Here is a 24,514-nt window from a genome sequence, read left to right on the forward strand (position 1 = left end):
TCCGTAGATCAAGAAAGAAATTTAAAGAAAGAAGAACGAATGAAAGGTAAAGGTTATCAAAGTTATAAAGGATTAATTCGGTTTCAGCAGAGTTAGGTAACTTTTCGACAGTGAAGTATTTATTGCCACGTGCAGAAGATAATTTTTCAGTTTAAAATGGTTTCAAAATGAGTATTTAACTGAAGTGGTAAGTAATAAGAAACAAAAGAATAAGCTAAAGCTCCAGGCAGTATTTTTTAAATCTTGAAATTTGCATGATATTGTAATATCGAAAATAATAAGGTACAATACATTTCTAAAATTACATTTATTGTAACATCACAAGTCTTCATTAGTTATGATGTTCATTAAAAGTGTAGAGATAAATTGTTTAGAAGTTTACGATCTTATAGTATCAATGTAAACAAGACATTAAATCGCTATATTGTCAACATTATTTATTATGCATATGATATATAACCATTTTGTATTATATTTTTAAGTATGTAATAGGAATTTATCCTTTTTGAACATATAATACATGCATATCTAACAGAAATATGAGCATATCTATTTTAATTTCTATCCGTTTCATAAAACAAATGTTATTTAATGCAAATTTAAACAGAACTGAATTTAATTTATTTTGACACATACGTAAATGTTTTAGATATTTACATTTGCAGAAGTACATTTAAAGAAGTTCAAAAAAATTGGGAAAGATATCTCAGGAATGACGGACGTTATGATCAAAATTTTATTGTTATTTTTTCTGTTTAAAGATATAATAAGTTACCTATATTTTATGTACAGAATGAATGAATACACATTAAAAATAAATTGATTTAAAAAGAGTTCCACATAAAGTTGTTCATATTACAGTTACAATAAACATACTTATAGTAATGTATTGTGACCTTCTTCCGGGTATTGTGATAGACAAATAGCACTATAAAAATAAAATAAGCAATAATAAAGCTAAAAAAATATTAATTAAATATGGTGTTATACTTAGCCATGAGTTAAAACAAGAAATAAGCGAGATATCTTTATATCGCTGCAATCTATTTGTAAACAAAATAAGCTTAAAGAAAAAGCATATAAAATTTGTAAAAAATATAAATTTTCTTATCTGATTATTATAAATAAAAATTAATAATAATCATTAAATTACTGAACGCAAAGTAATAAACTTAAAATTGGTTCGTAAAGCATGTGTTAGATTTTAATAGCCACATGCCAACATATTTATATACATAAGTCGTATGATATCAATCGATTCCTGATTTGCTGCAAATATAAGAACAATATGATAAACACATAGGCCTATATATATTCTATTCAGTATTCTAATGTTAGGTATAAATATGCTAATTTTTAATTTATAACTAAATTAAAATTATAACTATAATTAATTTATTAGTTATATATAAATTATATAAATATATATAGATATATAAATTATAAATATATATAATTTACATATAAATTAAAACTATAATTAAAACATAAAAATTCTTATTTTTTAAATACCTTCATAATAATTATTATTGTTTGTTGTGTTTCTTAAGTTAATTTCTGTTTAAAAAATATATATCCCTTAAGGATTCTAATTTTTTGTTCATAGTTCCAAACGGGAATAATTTATTAAGAAGAAATTATTTCAACTTATTTCTTGTATGAAAATGATAATTTTTAAATGCATTTTACATTCAACATATCAATGGATTTCTTCCTCTGGGATGTTGAGTTAAAGTATTTTTGATAAATTTAAATAAAATTATATATTGATTTTCGGTTTGTAAAGAGGCGCATCTCCTTTCAAATCTTTTACACCATTTCATCCAACTTAACCAGAAATACTTCGACTTAAATGTAACAAAAGAAGTTCACAGCTATATCGATTGCTAAAGAATTATAAAAATCGTGAGTTCAAGAAATAAGATAAAATATCTTCTAATGATACGATGTAATTTGTAACGTAACACCCTAATTTATATTTATAAATAAACGGTGTTTAATGAAATATATATATATACATTGTGACCGCGTGACTATGTTACAAAATTTAAGGGATGATTCCTGACACGGAAACAAGAAAAAAAGTTCAAATAAACTTTTGTCCAGCGTACATAATTTCGGAGCTACAAGGTGCCGAAAGCGTGGGAAAATGACACACATGACACTTATAAAACTGTTCGCCATTTTGTGCTTGTGCGAAATATCGACTTAGTAGAGACGCATTATTGCTAGCAGTAGGGACAGCTATTCATCCGTATCCTTTTCGACCCATCTTTCTTGAGAGATTATCCGGGAATCCCTACGCTCCTTTGGGGAATCCCTTGTGCACGAATTGCACGATCTCGACCTAAGCATTTTTGAATACAGCAGCTTCGGTGTCTTTGACGTGACCATGCCGCATTAGCTCTATCATTCACCATAGTCGAGCTATAGAGCTTTGAATGTCATTTTCCCACGCTTTCGGCACCTTGTAGCTCCGAAATTATGTACGTTGGAGAAAAGTTTATTTGAACTTTTTTTCTTGTTTCCGTGTTAGGAATCATCCCTTAAATTTTGTAACATAGTCACGCGGTCACCCTGTATATATATAAACTTGACAGTGCTATATTTTAAATATTAATTGCACCATCTTTATTAATCAGTTCGTATTAAAGATGTCGACTAATTTAGAAGATAAGGTAATTTTTCCTGTATGTACAACAACTAGTTTGAAGTTTACAACGAATTAGCTAAAATTTATACTGAACTTTATTATGAACTAATTCTGAGGATATTCATTTTATTTTGTGCATTGGACATAAAGAAGCACATTTCGTTTCATTTCTGCATTTTCTTTCTTTTTACAATACAATGTGCTCTTTGTTCACGTTTAATCCTTAACTGTGGGAAAGGAGCTGACAATGTGCTCTCACAGCCTCTGGTAATACGTGATGATAAGGCTCCAGTCAATGAGAGTACATATGCAGAAGAAATGAATAAAAATTCATACGTTATGAGGGGTTTGAGACTTCATTTTACGCCTGGGTTCCAGGCCCATGGGCGGGGCTTCATGAGAGAAGTGGGAAAAGCAATAGACTATTCTGGAAGATGGCGACATGAGAATTAGACCTGCGTGATATAACATCTAATTTTAATTTGGTAGTGATATTCTTTTCTTAACCTTTCTATACCTGTTACAACAAAGTAAATGTGTAACTGTGAAGACTTGTCAAATATACTCAGGTTGAATTGCGGATGCATTGGATTCATTGATTCCCTCGTTGCTTGTTTTGTTCATAATAAGTTTCTTTATACTATGTTTTCTATAATAGAATCAATTTGTTAAGTATCCAGTTTCAAAATAACTCTCAATACAGTGGTTTATTGCTGTTGTTCTGATGAAGTCGGAACAAAACTTTGTTTGGTTTGAATTGCATCACAATTGGCAGGAAAACAGCATTTGTGTGCAGATAGCTGTGTATACATTCAGGTTGACAATAGCGAAGTTATCAATGCACGGGTGCTGAACGCATTCCAAGTACGATTCCCGAGCTTAGTTATGACGTTGGTTTCTTTTGCCATCCGCAACAATCATTATGAATTTTGAAGGTAGCATTTTCCACGACTTATTCAAAGTAAATACGAGAACTCAATAATGTAAAATAACAGGAACCGGAATGATAAAATATCTTTGCATAGCTGAATATCAGTTTCTTGGCAAAAGACTGAAGATGAACAATAGAGCTTAAAATATTACAAATGGAAATTTATGCCAAGTGAGAGGTTAGATCATGATGTAATGCACACACACACACACTCATTTCTGCGTACTTCTCTTCTTACGTCAATTGTTTACTTGTCTTTCACTGTTTGTGTTCGTTCTTGAAAACTCAAGGCCACAACATCTGCACTGCAGCTTCTATGGGCAAAAATAGCTTTCATGAATTGGTACGTCATCTCTGAGAAAGAGTTTTTGGTTTGGTCTCCTTTACATATGTTTATAGCTGTGGTTATTTGTGTTAATCAGTTGCTACCATAAAATTGTCTAAGTTGGTGATAGTGTTTAAAGTTATATTTGATTATTTGGTTTTGATGAGAAACATGAAATTGTTCCGAAACCAAATTTAGGCTTGAAAGTTAGTTGTTTGAGTTTAAAAATGAAATGAATTGGAATCTTTCAGTTTAATGTCCTACGATTAGGCTCGTTTGGCTAAGGGAGACGGATGATTAAGGTAAGTGAATGATGATGGAAGAATTGGAATGAGAATGTGGTAGGATATGAGAGTACTTCCAGAAAAATCCCACGGACACGATATTGTCCATCACAAACTTACTTTCCGGGAATCGAACCAGGAATCCCACGCACCAGAGATAAGCACTCTACCACTGAGCAGCGTGGCCCCCAACTGGTGGGATTTGAGTTTACCACCCTTTTCAGCAGTGAAGCTATATGAGACGTGGAGCTACAGATAAACGTGAAGTTTATCCCGCCGGAAATTGAAATCGGGTCTTCGGCGCCCAAAGACGCGTATGCTAACCGCATAGCGACGATGAAGCTAATTGAAATTTAGTGTTTAACAAAGACGCTATGCGGTTAGTGTGTGATGTAGATGCTAGTATTTAGATGCTAGTATTTAGTGTGTGATGTATTAACCATAAGGGAATCTTACTAGCTGGAATGGAAGCTTAGCTAAACATTATAATCAAATTATTAGCTATCCAAACCACGACAAAGCTATGTTCAATTTCATTCAAAAGATTTGGATGAAAATTAATACCTTAACTGAAAAAGAACTTTTGAAAAAGGCACATCTTCAATTCTGGGGCAATATGAAATGAATAAAGAAAAAAGTTACCTACATACTACCTAACGTTGTTTTATGTGAAAAAGGCACAAAGTCCGGCTTTCGATTATAGACGATAGCTCAGCATCTAATAGTTTCGCATTTCAAAAAATTCGCATTCCTGGACAGTGTTTTATTTACTTGTGCCTCTACGCCATTATATATATATATATATATATATATATATATATATATATATATATATATATATATATTAAAGAACATTTGTAAGTTATTCTAAGTCCATATATAAATTGTTTACGTCTATCTTTAATTGACTTGATGGAAAATTTAGTGAAGCGCCAAGGATATTAAGTTATCAGAGATGTTCTAGATTGTGAATCATAATTCTAGATTCTGTCTTTTGTCTCCGGTTTAACATAACGAAACAAAATAATGAAGTTACCAATCCTAATAACATTGCAAAATATCCTGAGTTTAATTAATAGTATGTTCATTAATTACCTTATTCACTTAGTAATTTTACAGCTTTCACGGTAAAGATCTCTCATTAGTTTGTTTGAAAAAATATAATAATTTTGATTTTTTCCTTTTGTAGTGTTTACTTAACTAACTCTATGGTCTATGGAACCCAGAGGTTCAATACCGCGTAAAAGCTTTTCAATGACTTCTGTCCCTAGACAGCTCGATCCAGTTTCTACTTTGTACTCCTTTTTCTGCGAGATCCATCTTAATATTATCCTTCCATCTGCACTTAGGCCTTCCTAATGAACGTTTTCCGATTGGATTTCCAGTAAAAACTTTAAAAGCGCTTCTACTTTCTTCCATTCGGGCTACATGACCTGCTCACTTGAGCCTCCTAGACTTGATGGTCCTAACAATGTTTGGTAAACTGTTTGTAGCGTTTACCTAACCCTTTTAAATATTGATGTAATCAATTTTGACTTCTCGTCAATAGAAGCATGTTTCCATCTTAGTGAAACTGCAAATTTGTACCCGCATTATAACTATACTGTATCAACAAACTTGGTAGAATGACCCACTTCTCGTCTTTCTATTTTTTTTTCTAGTACTTCCTGCAACTCTTGTCCTAGTACCTGAAGATGTACCTCTTAATCGATGATTACCAGATTTTTCTTTTGTGCTTAGTATTTACTTTACTTGTTATTTCACATAATTTTGTTTTACTTTTCTTTATAATATATAATATACTCTCAATTATCTACTGTCTTTTTTTTGCAATAATAAATTACAATGTTAAATGAAAATAATGTTTTAGAAAGTTTCTGACAAAATGTTGATAAAGAAAAACTTCAGTCACAAAGAAGTGGTGTTTTAACGCGAATAAACAAAAATGGCGCACCAATTTTTTTTTGGGGGGGGAGTAAATAAAAAAACTTGAAATTCAAAAAAAAAAAAAAACTATTGTTTATTAAGTCTTAATTGTATGTGTAGATACCCTACTGAAAATAAAAATAGTTCCAACGCATTTTCGTGTTGATTTTGTCCTTTTTCGTCCATTTTGGGGATTATCCGCAGAATTCGCTTATTTATTGTTATCACGCTATCCAATTCCACGGATAATTGGTAATTTACTGTATACATATACATAAATCAAATTGGCATTAAATATTGCCTTTGCACGACAGAAGGGAGGAATGTTTGAACATTGTACTTGGTTCATACTGTGTGTCCATAATGTCACTTTGATAATCAACTATCCTTAATTTTACATAATCGATTATCAAACTGATCGTTGTATTGGATTGAAACTAATATACCATTATTACGACCGGTTAGTGCATATGTGTATTGATTTTAATTTGCACAGAACTTACATCAACACTGTAAGAGACAACACTATATTAAGATTATGCCACCCACTTTGCTCAAAGTTTTCATTGTGGCGTTATTGCCATATTATTTACAATTTGCTTATGTTAGATTTTTTTTTTTTCAATTTTCAACTAAAATTTTATTCCATTCAACTGATCCCATTGAAGTGTATCAAACAAAACTATTACTATGTATAATTTGAGAAAGAGGGTTCTCTCGTAATAAAGAAAAATATCACTTTCCAAATTTTTATTTCCATTGCTCAATATATCAGATGATCACTTTTACTATACTTAATATATGAAACATTTAATTAAGTAAGAATACAGTAATACTTAAGCATAAATTTATTAATAATTGCCATTCTAGATCAATTTTACTATCCTTGGATTGTGCGATAAAATACACTGAAACTATATGGACGTGTTAAGTTACAATGATATAAGTAACTTTTTCTGAAAAAAAAAAAAAAAAGACTTAAGCCAGCCATACACTATAGGATAGATCTTACGATTTTTCGTAGAGTCAAAATCTCAACGTGTATGGCATCAGATCGCATGTCATTTCTTATCTTCTGAGATTTCTCTTGTTTAGAGCATGCTCTATTTCGGAAAGAGCATTCGTAAGATTTCGATTTAAGCGACATGAGGTGAGAGCAAGTGAAAACAAATTTGTTTTCTTCCTGCCAGTCGCGATATTTGTTCACGATACGAAGTGATCTTGTGCAAAATATTTAAGATAGTTCATTAAGGCAATTGTGTTGACCTACGCACACATATCATTTTAAAAGGTAATAGGTATATTTGGCCCGAAACGCGATATAATACATAATACTATTCTGAATGCAGTAAAAGCGTGTTCTACAGTAGGCGTCATTTTCACCGCGATGCGTTGTGGATCAACATCTGGTAATGTCAATCGTTATGACCAGGAAATTCTCTACGTGTTTGGCACGAAAAGACAAGATTTATTGTAAGATCTTTTATAAATTTTTTTTCCAAGAAATCTCACAAGAGAATTCCTAGAATTGATTCCATCGTGTATAGCCCGCCTTAGACACAGAAAGCAGATCTGGATAAATCAATCTGTTAACAGAAGACATAAGTCAGAGCTTCATTGAATTGCCAACAGATGACAGTGGAAGTTCTAGTGATGGAGGAAACAGCTGTTTGATTTCTGGATTTATTACGGTACATTTTGCATTAGTATGTGGAAAACAAAGAAAATGTTCCTTACACCATTGTAATTTTAAGCTCTCCATATTACGTGGTAGATGAGAAATTATGTGAGATCCTACTTTCAAATTGTGAGCTTTATAAAATCTGTTAAATTTTGAGTTTATGCCTATCTGTCCTATGAAACACATGACAGTAATTGATAACGTAAAAACTTACCTTACCAAATCCAGGTACCAGGCTTGGATCAAGTTTCTTCTTTAGTTTGATTTGAAGAGAGGATTAATGTTGACAGATATTAAGGGTCGGGAACAGATGAAGGACAATGTAAAAAGAAGAGAAAGGAATGCATTAGTCATGTTTTTGTGCTCTGTGTGATTGCTATGATAATATGAACATAACAAAGAGAATAAAAAGATTTTATGATGAGGATGACGTCATAGTTAACATATAAAATATATATATATGCTGGAAATTGCAACATTTTGTGTAAGTTTTATTTCTTACAAATCATATCAAGGCTAATTGTATGAACGAAGTAACTAGAATGAAGGGAAAAGAAGAAATAATATATAACAAAGAATGTATTACGAAAATTAATGGATAAGAATACATAAAAACGATTAGATAATGTAAGAAATTAGAGAATGGGAAAAATTCTCGTATGTTTGAAGGATATAAAAATCGAGTAATCATGTTTTAAAATATGAGAAAAATATATTATTAAAATAAAAATGCATATTTTTTTTAAATTTGTTTTCTCTATAAATGCTTTCATTACGCACATAACATTATTAGGCAGAATAAAAAGATCGTGTTTCATGAATGAGTTTTTTTAAAATGAGTATTTTTCTTTCTGTAAAAAGATATACACATGTATAATATATTTCTGTCTGGCTATACTTGTATTAGCTAAATGCATTTAGAAAATACAAACGATAGAAATCTTTTAAAAGCGAAACGAAAAAAGCAATCGCCGAAGTGGAACGAAGAAATGATGAAGATTTATTATTAGTGTTTCCATTCGAAAGCGAATCCACGTTTGATGTTAGTAACAGAAGCAATAAATATACACCACGAATTCAAATTTTAATTATGACATTTTTTAAACACTGTATTTCTGTTGATTGAGTTTATATATATATTTAATTTAATTTTAAAAATAAGAAGCGAAAGTAAAGAGCTAAGCAGCACTACGAAATAAGAGAATTACAGAAGAAGCATTTAAACGCGGTAAGCATAATGACGGTAGGTGGTTCCATGAGGGAGACGCCCTGTGGAGACTGAGGAGTAAGAATAGGAGCCTGGGTAGTCAGAGGACCGTGAGGAACGCTCTGTGGTGTAGGAGTATCCTCCAGGGCCACCTGTGGATCGAGATACCCTCTCGGAGGTTGAGGAGTAGCTGCGGGTGGGAGCGGTGTATGGAGAGCCTGTGGAGGAGGAAGAGGTTGCCTCGGAGGTGTATGAATAAGAGTACTGTTCTTCGGCTCTTCGCCCGCGCTCAGGAGTATCCACCACCACGTAGTGACGGGGAGTCTGTCGGAGGAAGGAACAAAATCAGTCACAAGGCACTTTCCAGCATATACAGTGACGTCATCTTATCAACAAGCAAAGCACTACATACTGTACACAAACATTTATTACACACATGTACAAGATAACATGCAACCTAAAATACATAAACACAAAATAGAACTGAAAAAAAAGTTTCGAAAGTCATTAACACCTTTATCAGCATCACGTATTTTAACAAGAACTGGAGATATTACATTTAATTATTATTAAATAATTAAACCCCATGTTCTACCCTTTCTATCTCCTTCAAAAAGAATGTACTTTGTCATATATATATATATATATATATATATATATATATATATATATATATATATATATATATATATATATATATATATGTATAAGATCAATAATATACCCAATAAACGGGTTTCATCTCAAAAAGGTCTAGGTGTTGTCTTTGACGAAAAACTGTCCTTTGCGGATTACATCATGTCAACCTCATCCAGAGCCACAAAACTACTTGGTCTACTTTTCAGATTTCCTGAAATACAGTCTTCCTGCCCTTACGATGTTTTACAAGGCTTTTATTTCCTTGATCATTGAAAAATGTTCACCTGTATGGAATATGGCAGCACGTACTAATCTATGTTGCATTGACTCGATTTTAAACTTCTTTCTTGCCATAGTTAGATTTAGAATTCCAGAGCTACATGATCACTTTAAGACGGGAACTAATGTGTTTAATGAACTTATGTACACCTGACAAACGACGTCATACAGCTGATTTAAGATCATCAATGGTAAAGTTGATTCTGAATTTTTATTATCGCAGATTAACCTTCGTGTTCCTCCGTGGCAAACTCGCTCTCTAAATTTACTAACTTACGAGACTCCTACTTTATCAATTGTTAAGCACTCCTTGTTTTACAGACTAGCGCAAGATTATAACACAGTTTCAACAGGTTTTAAAATTTTTAGTACCAAACGAAAGTTTAGAAATCAACTGAAAAAAATATTGTAAATTTAGAGGTGAACTTCCTTTTATTTATATTTGTTTTTTTCTTTTTATCTTTGTTTTTTCAATGTTAATGTTCAGTTTCAGTCAAATTTCCTTGTGCTGTATGAAACTTAGTGAATTAATAAGTAAATAAAGAAATAAAGAAATAAAGAAAAAGTAAAATGTTTCCTAGCACATTACGTATTTTCCAAGTGTAAAAGACAGTTTTGAAAGTGAATATTTTCCATAGACTTCTAATTTTATACAGGTATTTTGCGCTTTTTTTAATCCCAAATTTTAACCATGAAAAACTTTTGTCAAGATTCTCTATTATCTACCTGGATCACTGTGTTGATAAAGGAAAAGACAGAAGGAAAACCAGGTAGTGGAAAACAAGGATGGAATATCTAGATGCAGTTAAGTAGAAGAGATCTTATCAAAGTATAAAACAACTCTCTGAAGGGAGAAAAAAGTTTTGAAATTTACATGTTGCCCACGAACCAATAATTGAGGAGAAAAAGAAGAAGAATTTCATTTAGGATTGATACATTTCACATTCCATAAAGTTAATTTAGGAAGTCCATTTGTTATTATACTTGATAAACTGTATGGTGTATTGTTTAAAAAGCAAGATGCCCAACTAAAACATAAATCCCATTTCTTGTTAAAGTAAAATCGATACACTTTTCCAATCGACTGCACAGAAACTTCGGTAAATTTATATGAGAAAATAAACATGTACTTAGATTGTTCTCATTTGTCATTTTTGTTTAGACTACTCAATTTTATTTACAATTAAACAAAACTTACATGAAATCTTCACTTTAACGCTAAATGGTTATGCTCTGTGGGGGGAAAAGATACAAATAACAAATTTAAGAAAATGATAACAAAAGATTTGGAAAAAGTGATCGAAAATGAGAAGAAAGAGAAAAAACTAAGAAACTAACGGGAAACGATGCTATCCACCACAAATTCCTAAAGATTGGGATCGAACAAGGAGACTTCGCACTGAAGTGAGAAAAAGAAATTACTCAACCAAGGAACAGTACCGGTATGTACGAAGGTACAAGGCACCTAGAGCCTCCTGAAGTAATGTTGCTAAGAGTGATTTGCCTGCCATGAAGTAATTGTATACGGCGACGAATCAAGTAGCGAGAAGGCTATTTCTAATTTTCGCATACAAAAGCAACTTTTGTTTTTGACATTTCGAGGTACTTTTCTTGTTGCACATAAGTGAAAGGAACGCGCAAATGCTGTGGTACAGGGTGATCCAATAGAGCCTCCCACATTTTAAATGCTAGTAAAACAAAAAGTATTGTACATAGAAAGCTTTTTATTCAAAAATATAAAATAGCCCTGAAAACAGTTTATAATTACTGTAAGTTTTTTTGAAAAATTCTTCTTACACTGTCCCTAGAAAGCCCAACAGATTCTTTGCAGAACATTTTGGGGACTGCGAAACAGACTGCCTCACAACCTCAACATTCTTAGGCGTACGAACACTTTTAGATTGATCAGATGCAGTGGTAGCTTTAGCAGGTAGGCCAGGTACGCACAGACCTACCCAAAAATTTTGAAAAATATATAAACGCGAGAAAGATACAATAAAGAGTAAATATATTTTCCACTCTTTATATTAATGGTAGATAATTATTTAACAAATAGCATCAACCACTACTATAAAAGTAATTTCCTACTGTCATTAATCAATCATCAAATGTATCCATAAGAGAAGGAGCGGGCGTACCCAAATTTAAAATCCTAAAGCCGCACCTAATTAAATGATTTTTTTGTTTTCAACGCCGAATCTATTGTTTGAAAATTTTCGATTTAAAGCAATATAGCCTTCCGATCAGAAATATTTTCATCGGTGGAAGAGCAAACTTTAAGCGTAAAACTCCAAACCATAATGACCACTTAAAAAGGTAGGACGTTGTGAGCGGAGGCGAAAGTATGGAAGGATTTATTAGATATTGCTCATAATTGTATTATCGATTGTTGTGCCAGTTCAACACGGAACAGAACAGAGTAATTGAAATCAGACCAAAGTAATTACAAACTGTTTTCACTACCATGTTATATATTTGAATAAACATATTTCTATCTGAAATACTTTTCGTCTGATTTCCCATTAATATGTGGGAGATTGTATTGGGACACCCTGTATATTTGAAGTGCATATCTACTGTTTCTACATTTACATAACTTTAATTTGTTACCAACTCTTTTTCTTAAATTGGCTTTTCTTCATGAATAGGGACATGAACTTGATGCATTAATGCTTTGGATGTAATAATCTTATGAATATATACTTTTGAAACCAAGATGCGTATCCATAATCTGATAAAACCGCAATATGTCTTTTTTATACGCATATTGTATTCTTTGTTTTAAAAAGTTATTTCATGAAACAAAATTCCAGATCTAATGAGAAAGAGCAAGCAGACTATGACTTCTGGATAATGGTTTTTGTCGTATATTTTGTAACCAAAAAATTTGTCGTTGAAAACAAACAACATTAGATTTATTATTGTCCCCAGGCTCAGTAATCTCTGTCCCTTGCTACATACTCAATATGTACCAAGATACGAAGTTACCTACTCAGCAAAAATTACTTCGGTATTATTCTAACTGCTGCAGTACCTTTGTAAGTTTTACAACATGAAACTGAAATATATAATTGTCAGGAACATATTTTTCCTCTGGCCTTGCACAAACATATGCATTATTTGTATTATCCGTGCCGTACACGTATGTGCTGTCTGGTAAGGCGTAAATCTATCAATTAAAGTGAATGGGCTCAACGCCCGTCAGAATAGCAATTTATTCTCCTATATTACCTTGGTTCAATAAAGTACTTGGCGTTTAAACCACCCTCTGCCAAATGGATACATTGGGAAACCTAGGGGGTAAAGGTGGCCGAAGTGTAATGTTGACCACAATACCTCTAGGTAAGTACCGAGGTTATACTGTAGAGAATTACCTCTATATCACTCGTGGGACACATTGGCGTATAGAGAGCGAGGACTTAACTTGATCGTTAATTGGTAACAAAAGTAATCTGCTAATACGGAAATTATGGTAAAACTATAACACGACGAAGCTCTAGCCACGGGAAAAGAGTGTGGAAAGTGAATGTGTGCCTTCAGTTACTCGAAGGTAAAACTTATTGCCTTTCAGAATACATTGTAGTTTGCAAAGTATGGATCAGTTTAGTCGATTTGATCTTCGTTCGAGTTTTGTACGAGGCACAAAATGCTTGTTATGAATGCTTGGTCTTGACTCTTGAGGTAGTTGGAGATTGACTTAACTAACAAGCCGACCTGAAAATATCTGCATTTTATTATATGATAAATGAAGATACAAAATTTTCCTCATATATCATGGAACTGCGCATTCAATGAAATTTAAAGAATGAAAAATATGTGACTGGATCGACAATCAAACCCTGGTCTCCAGTTTATCATGCCAATTGGTTTATTATTGTATATTTAATGGGGTCGTCAACAGAGAAGCTATCTGTCTGCAACTACCTGTCTGCAATCGTGCTGGCGCACCAACTACGAGTATTACGGTTACCGACTCCAACCAACAACCAACTACGCACGTTTACACAAACCACATGGACTATATTGAACTTCTGTTGAACTTGGACATCCAAGTCTACATATTCTTCAGCATCTATGACGGTTAAATGAAGTATTATATGATACATGAAGAAACAACCAATTTTTTCTTATAGGTAGCTTCCAAGTAGCTTGAATAGCTGAGAATTAACCTCAAGGATGAAATATGTAGAACTGGTTACAGAATGGACTAACATGTGAGGCGTTAGCGTCCGGCATCGTTAATTCGGAGACCTGGGTCCGATTCTCAGTCGAGTGACACATTTTTCACTTTCTGTATTCTAATTACAGATTTCGTTGTAGATATGGCCATCCGCCTTGGGAAGCAAAGGGGTTGTTGTCTCTCTTGGATTTTCGCAGGATGTTCAGTTCTTGGAAATACATGTCAAAATATAACAATTTACTCTCATATTATACACAAACACTATAGTATCATGTATTATGTGCATATGTGCATCAATTCGCGACTGTGCTTTTATGTCTTTCTCTCACCGCTTCTCTTTCGAAAAAAAAATCTTGCAGACGTCCCTAGTTTTAAGAAAATGTATTTCTTCATATACAAACCTGAAATTTAATGGTGTTATTTGCCAGGGAAAAGTCAACGCTTAAACTTGTTACCTGAAAGCCTGGCGCCAACATAATTCTAGATACGGGAATTAAATATAAATTTGTAATACTTCGGTAGATTGTATTAGAAACATCTTTTCACTATCTTTAAGTGAAAGCGATGTTTGCTCCATTTTATATACAGCACTATTAGAAGCCATATTAGATAGATTAACACAAACTCCACACAAATATTTTGAGCCGCTAGTCAGAGTCTATGTGAATTTTTAAAGATTAGTGTTAGTAGAAAGAATTTTTGAGTTTTTGATGAGCTTTTGATTTTCAGTGTTTTGATTACTTTTTCCAATAATTTGAGCACAGTTCTTCTTGAGAGCATGCACTTTCCTTCCTCCAATGAACTATAGTTATTTGGTAAAATGTAGAACGCAAGAATTAAGGTGCTCAACTATTCGTGTAGTTAAAATAAATACTATAAACAAAACGTGCAACAATTATTGTGCTCAAAACGTTAAGAGCACAAAAAGACTGTTTATGCAGAAATTAACGTCTCTTTCCAATTCTGAAACTATATGAGATATGATGAACTTACAGCTTAACTTAGGATAAAAAACACTCGAGCTTCTAATAGGAATCGAATTCGCACCAAAGGTAAGAAGCCGACCATTTAGCAGAGCTCCCTCGAATGACTATAGTTCTGTGTGTTGTCTTAGGCGCGGGAGTTCTGGGTTCAATTCCCGATTGGAATCATGTGGTTTAGATTCCACGTTAAACTCTACGTTCATGCCTTATGTAGCTTCGGTGTTGAAAGAGACTTTAATTTCCAAACTAAGTAATTGACGATTTAGCTACAACGTGGACCAGAACACAAGAAATATTTCCCTTTAAACGTTGATAGAAATTAAGGATATAAACCCGAGAGGACACAAAAATATATTTCTCAACACGGTAATAATTCAAGGAGATATTTTAAAAATACAAAAAGTAAAGTGCTCGGCATATTGTAGAAATTCAAGAGTGTATTAGAAGAACACAAAAACTATAGTCTGAGCATATTAGTAAAGTTCAAGATGGATATGAAGAAGAACACAAAAATTTACTGTTCAACATACTAATAAAAGTGCAAGATAGATACCTAGAAGATCACGAAAAGTATAGTACTCAACATATTGATAAACATTCAAGATAAATACTTGAAGAACACAAAAGGTTCAGTCTCAACACATTAGTAAAAATTCCAGATAGCTACCCGGAAGAACACAAAAAGTGTAGCGTTCAAGATATTGGTAAAAATTCAAGATAGATACACAGAAAAAACAAAGAGTGTAGTGTTCAGCATATTCATAGAACTTCAATGTAAGCTAGCTAGAAGAATACGAAAAGTATAATACCAACATATTGGTTAACTTAAGATAGATATAAGAACATAAAAAAGTATAGTACTCAGTATATTGGTAAAAATTCAATATAAATATTTAGAAGAAGTTTAGTCTCAACGTATAGGTAAAATTCAAGAACACAAAATACCCAGAAGAACACAAAAATTATAGTGCTCAGAATATTAATAGAAATTATAGATGAATACCGAACAAACACACAAAAAAATACATTGCTCAATATGTGGGTCGAAATTAAAGATAGATACCTGAAAGAATAGACGCACAAAAAATATTCTATTCAACATATATTCGGAGAAATACAAAAAAGTATACATTTCAATATATTGATAGAAATAAATAGTACGAGTAAATAATCGGAACAGTACGAAGAATATAAAACATTTTAAGGAAATCAAGAAGATAGATATCTTGAACATAAATAGGACAGCAAAAGAATTTGCACAATACTGCAGACACAGAAACTTACTCGTCTTGTAAGTATCAAAGCTTACACTATTTAACTTTGTCAAATATTAATGTTATATGTAAAAAATATGACAAGTATACTGAATGTGTATAGTGAATGTAATGCTGAAAAATAAGTGTAAGATATGCATTTAATAAGTTTGCATTGAGATTAATTATTTTTTTTTTTCTAGGGGAGGGTTTTATACCTAGGAACATTTTTTTAAATATTTTTTTTATTATCTGGCCTTCCTTTCTGAAACGTTACTAAGCTCTCTGGTAAACTGTTACTATCCATACGCTGGTAGTATGTCTTCATCATATTGTAGGGGGTAAATAGAAAACAAAACTATAGGAAATAAGCAGACTTCAGGAAATTGGAAACTTGATTGTAGAACAGAAGCTTACACAGCTGCGTGATAGGGCTCTGTTATGATAAAAGAAATAAATCATTCTCCTAATCTGACAAAAGTATTTAATAACATTTTTTTCTGTTAAAGGTTGTACCATAATACATTTACTTAATCTTGGAATTGGTTGTCAACTAAGTTTTCAGCAGTATGTTTATTCATAAATGGGTCAGAATCAGGTCCACATTTACATATGGACTCAGACCCAGGGTGGTAAATTTCTAGAAGTGCCATATTTAAAAGTGGAGATTGAAGTATGATATGCGGAATAAAGAGGTGAACACAAGAGATAAACTTAAGAGAGATCTGAAAACAATGTTAGTCCATAGTGTGACCACATTTTCTAATTACGACACTATTGGCGCTAGAAGAAGCTGAGACTATTGCTTATTGACTGCAATGGTAAAGCAATAATATTTTATGTTTTGTCTGTCTTTTGTGTTGTTTTTGCTTCACATAACTAAATACGAAAAAATAGAGAGGGACGAAAAATTTGATTGGACCTAGGAGCGTAGAAGGTGGCATTTTTCAGTGGTCCGGTGCAGCAAAAATGTTGAAAACAGCCCTAGTCAAAATATAAACTTATTATATGAAAGTGCTTGTATAAGCATAAAACAAACAGTCCTTTCGTAGTTTATTTTGACCGGTGACGACAGTGAGTAAATGAATAGCAGAGTTAAATGTTATGTCCAGCATATATTCATGCGTGTCAAAGAGAATATTAAGTAAACACACGTGAAGCAAGTTAGAGAGTTTGCCTTCATAAGTAAGTTAAAAGTCTGAACGCTCTCAGAAACCATTTAAGAAGCTTAGGTTCACTCTTTATTAACTTTCGAAAATTAACAAGCTTAAACTGTTTGAACTAAGTTAGAAAACTTTACCATTAATCTTTGTTTGAACATTATTGTCATTGAGTTTATCAATAACTTGTTGGCAACATAACAATGTAGTGTATTATATTTATTCTTGATACATCAACGTTACATAGATGTACAGTTCAAAATTGGCTTGTAAACTTTAAAAAAAGTTCAGCAGCGAGATGGTAATGAATAAATGTTTTATTTAAAAGATTATTAACTTTTTGTATATATATATATTAACGAGGTTATATTTTCCGGCAATCAAAAAGTAAAAGTATGCCATAAAAAGTTCGTTTTCTGCACTTAGTTGCGTTGAAAAACTACGTATATGGACATACGGTATTCACATTTCCCTTTTCATGGATTAAAAACATTTTAAAACTATTTACGGAAGAGTTATTTATTTTGATTTGATTTTAGCGTATCTTTCAGCAGCACGGCTATATGAGACGTGGACCTATAGCTTAACTTGAGCCACATGAACTCCCACTGGGAAGGAAACTCGGATCTCCCACGCCAAAGGCACGCATGCTAACTACTTAGCCACGAGGGAATTCACGAAAAATTAACTCTCAGCATTCTTATTACCGTATAATCAGGCTTTTTATATAAAATTTTTTAAACATCTTAATAGGTTAGATCTATACCAAAAATATGATATAACTTGCATAGTGATGACGACTACGTTACTACTGGAAATTGAATCAGAAGTCAGTTGGAAGTATAAACGTTAGGGTGTTCGGCATAAGATATTTGTATATCTCTCTTAAATTGTGAAGCATTTCTCTTAAATTATTCAGTAATATAACTGTATTAATATCATGTATCTAGTTTTCTTTTCCAGAGCCTTGATTTACATCACTTTATAGACATATATATTACTTTATGATCTTGAGTAGATAAAGTTAATAATACCATTTCTTAGAAATCAAATGGACTGCAGGTTTTATGAGTTATTTTTTTCTTTTGTATTTACGTAATTGATTAAGTTAGAATAATATCCGAAATATTCGTCCTTATTCTGTATCCTATATTTCTTCTTCTTCTTCTTCTTTTTAAAAAATCTATTTGAGTTTACGCGAAGTTTATTGATGTAACGATGTGTAAATAGTTTATTTGCGCTTATTTAAGAAACAACAACGTAGGACCCGAGAATAATCCGAGAGAATTCAGACTGTATAAGTGTTTGAGAACAGTTAAGTGCTGTAAAAGACGAACGAACCTTGATGCGCCTAGCTTTGCCAAAGGCAGTGAAAAGCGGTGGAACAAGACTTGGGCGTGGAACTGTAGGGTGCATCTCCCATGGCACAGGTCGTCTCTGTAAGTGGACAAACACACAACTTCATACGCAATCTCATATTGAATACATGTGCATATGCGAAAATGATGGGACGCTGATTATAAATTCTGTTTTAACAGAAATAAAAAAGTAGGAAAAAGATTTTAGAAGATTTGATAAGAATTACATGATTATTTGTTCAGAAATTTTCACTTCAACTTCAATATCTTACTTTCAAACCCTCTTTACCTTTATCCAAAGATATATAGACAAACTATGGCGTATACAGTAAAAAGCAGTAATATGGAAAAGTTTCCTGAATTACAAATCATGTCTTAAAGCAGTGGTGTTATACGTAATACATAGAAATGTTAGTCTTAAGCCTTGGCTTTGTGTTTCTGAAATACTACGTTTTTATAATGATATGTAGTAAATGAAAATAAAATTGTGAGAATATGAGAGATTATATACCAAATCGAGGCTACAACAATATAGAATCTGGTCGCAATACAAGAAGAGAATATTTAAATGTATAAAATGTACATTTTCATTTTCCTTTCTTCGTTTCTGTTAGTGACTGATTTTATATTTGTTTCTGGTCAAGTTTGAAGTAATCACAATCTTTCTGATTGAAATAACAAAGTAATAAGTAAAAAAGTGAGCCTAGGTGAGCCTGATATTAGAAGTGAGAGTTTTTCGGTGGTCCTGGTCATACCAAAAACAGCTATACATTCGTAAAATAGGTATCTTGCATCTTTTAGCTCTCTGATGTGGAAAGTGTTCTTCAGAATAAAGAGCTAAAAGAAATTCAGACTAAATCAGCCGAATCTTGAGGAGCAGCGAATTTTCGTACAAATGTGGAAAATGGAACATTTGAGTTTAACGTCCCACGATTATGCCCTTTAAGCTAAGGAAGACGGATGATTAAGGCAAGTGAATAATGATAGAAGAATTGGTGGAATGAGATTGTGGAAGGAAACGGGAGTACCCCGAGAAAATCCATGGACACGATGTGTGCACTACAAACTTACTTGGCCAGAGATTGAACCACGGACCCCAAGGACCAGAGATCATAGCTCTACCATTGAGCCAACGTGAACCAGTACAATTGTAGAATTCATACTGCCGATAACACTGAGCAATGCTCTAGTTGAAAGATCTTTCTTTTCTCTCCGTTTCTTTCTCTTTCTAACCATGAAAGATTTGTAAAATGAAATGAAATCTTTGAGTTTTACGTTCCACGGTTATGCCTGTTAGGCTAAAGGAGATGGTGAAGATGAGAAATGAATGCAGTGGTGGAATGAAGATGGTGGGAGGAAACGGGAGAACCCTGAGAAAACCCACGCACACGTGCTTGGCGGGGCCTGGGATCGAACCCGGGACCCCAAGCACCACAGGTGAACGCTCTACCACTGAGCCACCGCGGTCCTATGAAAGATTTATGTACCAGTGAGCTCAACAGACATAATGTGACTTCAGTCAGGCACGTAGTCAGGATTTCGGAAAGGGGGGGGGATCCGTGACATGAAATACTGTGGTTATCACATCAGGGCTCGATCATTCTAAACTATTTTACTGGAACATATGTTGGTTCGTTTAGCCAGGATTACGTAATCGGGAGGGGGAGGGGAGCGAGACATGAAATACTGAAGGCCCAGGACCTCGATCAATTTAAACTATTTACTGCCAGCATATATTGGTTTGTTAGGAAACAATATGAGAATATGTTAGTAAGAATTTTAATAACAAACTAGGAAGAAATCTCGAGTAAAAAAATAGAGAAAAAGTATTAGAAAAGATTTCAGTATATCTATGTACCTTCCTCTGTTCACTCAAATATAACAATTTTCGTTTCATTATGACTTCAACTATTATAAAAAGTACATATCCACTATCAGAAAAAGTGCATATCCAATAATATCTTGTAAAATATTTTACAATATCTGCGTTCCTTTCCCTGTTGAATCAAATGTTAACCGAACTTTCTTTCCATATAACCTTTTTGTTTTCATTATTCCGTCAACTACTGTCTGTTTCAAATGACAGGTTAAAGGAGCAGTAGAAAACTGTTTCTGAAGTAACATGTTCGATACTGCAAAGAAGCAATGACACAAAATGTTATGATAAAAAAATGTCCAAACTGTTACAGAACGACACTATGCTTTCGAAATCTTGAAATTTCCCTGAATTGACTAACTTTTCTAAAAATTTCAAATTCCCTAATTTTTGAAGATATCCCGCTCATTCGCCAACATGTATTGCAAGTAATACATATCTCCTCACAAGAAAGAGTAACCAAAAACTTGCTGTAGCTTTTGTTTTTATTTTTAACGCTGATACTTCTTTTTGTTTCATCTTTCCTTAATTTTCTTTCATTTCTGGTTTCGAAGGGGGTCCGGCCCCCCTCTTGGCTACGAGCCTGCTTCAGTGGAAGATAAATTAACTGTGGAAACGAACTCTCAAAAAAACCTGTACTGAATATTTTGAATTTGTGCGAAACCGAAGAAACACTTGGGAACAGAAAATAGAGAAAAATATATTTAATAAAAGAGAATAATGATGAACGTAGGGCGGAATTTTCTACTATAGCGTGCATGCCTGCAGTATGTGTATGGTGTGTTAGGCGGATTTTTTTTCTTTACTATAGCATACCTGTGTAAGAAGTCTATTTTTCAAAATTTTGTTTCTCCTCATCACGACCAAATGAATCCCGAGCTGGCAACCATGAATGATGTATAGGTGACAAAGAGGAAGGAATAGAGAATTGTCTTCTGCAAATCCGAGAAAGATTGAAAATCTGAGATTAGGGCTATAAATGTTTAAGCACTAATCTATATCGTGCGCCCTACTTTTCCAATATTCGTTAACGAACTTAATTTAGAGCAAAGAAGTACTGGGATAGTGTATACTGGCAAACGTATGTAAAACCACTGTCAAAGTAAATATTGTTGGTTGCTATTACTAGACAGTTGCCTACAAGAAATCATGTGATCTAGAAATCCATATTTATTCTCAATGAAGCCAAACGATCTATGTATGTATATACAATAATAGCCGAAACGTTCAAAATCACGCATAGCCGTGGGGAAACTACAACAATAAAAGAGATTATGGCTTAGCCCTGTTGAAAATATGTTGAGTAGTAACTGTTTCCGCAGTATGTATCTATATTTTCTCTACGAAATCGCAGCAAATAGATGAGAAAATTGCAATAAACTGTAAAAGCATCTGCGCGCGGAAAGTCGGCGTGACGTGCGCGCCCTCACGAGTCCTTGTGACTAAATTTGGAGACCCAGAACTTGCAGTCGTCACGTGGAATCCGATCGGAATTTCGTTTCGGAGAGCAGCGAATGAATCGCTTCCTTACTTTAAGTTACGTTTCCCAACATTTCGTTTCGTCGGCGTCGTTAAAAGGTGCTTAGTCAGTGGTTTCTGTCAAAAAAAAATCATAGGAATTCATTTTCTTTCAACCGACACTTTGTAGACTGTGTATCCGTTCTAATAGCCCATTTCTTACCACCTAGTGACACACATCTTGAAAGGCTGAAAGTTTCGTTTTCAGAACTCATAATCTATCGCATCAATTACATATTTTTAAAAATCAAGTAAAATTTAACCACACATAGTAATTTATTATTTCCTTGACGTTTTAAAATAAATAATATTTTGTTCTTCTACGGAGCGTTGTTATTATTAATTACATTTACATTATATCCCATTCCACATCAAGATGACAGTTTTGTAGCGCCTAACGTTGTTTAGTCCCTATACTGTCTTTATTTTCCAGTCAATTCATTTATATGGGCAATCATTTTTCCTAATATGAAGTTTCATTTTAAATTTATTATTATTATTATTATTATTATTATTATTATTATTATTATTATTATTATTATTATTATTATTATTATTATTATTATTATTATTATTATTATTATTATTATTATTATTATTATTATTATTATTATTATTATTATGCCAGCTGATATGTATATTTATACAAGATACTTACAAGATCAGGGCTGGAGTTTGGTGTACTTATTTGAAATAGTATATGTAAAACATTGGCAAACAAAATTGAATTAGTCCAAAATGTTTTGTTAGGCTAATATTCCATAAAATGAATAGAGATTATTGCTCACGTAGTTATGAATACCGGAATCAATTTTAGGAATTACAGACATTAAGTGACAGGAGAAAACTTCTTGAAAGAGATTTTATTAAGAAAATATTAGATAATAGATATTATAGTGAGTACTGCTTACTAGGTAATATAGGTATGAGTATTATAATATAAGAACGCATAATATAAGAAGTGGATCAACGTTAGTTTCCTTGGATCCAAAATCTGTAATTTTAAGAAGAAGAACAATCAATTCTTTTAATTTAATTTGAAACGTCTATTATTTACAGTACAGACGCATAATTTTAAAGTTCGACAAATATTATTTGTAGTAGTTTTGATGATGTATCTATTTTGAGACTAAGAATATTTGATATTAATTTGACAAGGAAATATTGTTTAATCCGATACTATTTTATTTCATTTTTGAAAGAACTGGATTCCAATTTGATTACTAAATCAGGCGACGCCAGAAGCCAACAATTTTTAGTACAACGCATTAACCTAGCTATACAAAGAGGCAATGCGATTAGTATCTTAAGCTCCTTCCCTTCACACAAGTTAGAAGAAATCTTTTATCTTACTTAAACATAAATTTTCCCTTATAAATTTTCAAAAATAATTCATTTTAGCGGCTCATTCTTGAAAAATATTTGATGTATAGAATATCCATTATTTAACGGATTCATAAGATCATAATGCATAAATAGCTATATTTTTTCATATCTGTAATTTCTTGCTCTGTATCTTCATAATATCATTGTGGCATTGGGGTTTTATATTTCCCATCTAAATGTACTAAAAATCTTTCACCTGTTCTCTAAAACTCTTTCTGAGATAGAAAAAAAACAATATCTTATTGTTATATTAAAAATTTTATTTCATTATTATTTTTTATTGTTTCACTAGAAAGGTTACATTGTACGCAATATGTATTTATTTTTGTCTGATAAGTTGCTGTATTTTTCCATTAGGCTGTCCATGGAACAGAAATAGACATTATTATTATTATTATTATTATTATTATTATTATTATTATTATTATTATTATTATTATTATTATTATTATTATTATTATTATTATTATTATTTTGTAATTAGTATAAAGTGGGAAATTCGAAAGCAAAATAGGACTTTTTGACTCTAGAGATGGGATTTTATAACTTTGCAGGTTGACATCACTGTATTAGTGTCGAATTCATAGTTTTCGGGTTGGTGATATGAATAGTAACACTACAAATGCTTTTAAAGCGCAAGTTTAGTTCCGGCAAGATGGCTGCAGAGACGCCCCTGAGCGGGGGATCCTTCGAATCCAGACCCCCCTCAAAAATACTTCTTAATTCGACTTAAATTTGTATACTTTCTAAATAAAACTGTACTTACTCAGCAGAGAAATTATTCATATAGTCTAACGATTTGATGTTATACTTCAGTTGTATTTTCTTTTCTTATAAAAACAATCTAGTTTTATATTGTTTTTATGAGAGTATAG

General features: G+C 32.5%; 1 protein-coding gene across 1 annotated transcript in view; it reads right to left on the bottom strand.

Moving 5' to 3' along the window:
- Nucleotides 1–24,514, bottom strand: part of LOC145664829 (uncharacterized) — an 80,231-nt gene that overhangs the window by 42,308 nt on the left and 13,409 nt on the right. The window contains exons 2-4 of the mRNA XM_081731830.1: nt 18,843–18,938; nt 9,023–9,331; nt 8,015–8,071 (exon numbers count right to left, since the gene is read on the bottom strand). Coding sequence (XP_081587956.1) covers nt 8,015–8,071; nt 9,023–9,331; nt 18,843–18,938 — 462 coding nt within the window. The remainder of the gene's footprint in view (nt 1–8,014; nt 8,072–9,022; nt 9,332–18,842; nt 18,939–24,514) is intronic.

Source organism: Thermobia domestica, chromosome 11, assembly GCF_964235325.1.
Source record: "Thermobia domestica chromosome 11, izTheDome1.hap1.1, whole genome shotgun sequence".
In the NCBI taxonomy this organism is placed as follows: Eukaryota; Metazoa; Arthropoda; class Insecta; order Zygentoma; family Lepismatidae; genus Thermobia; species Thermobia domestica.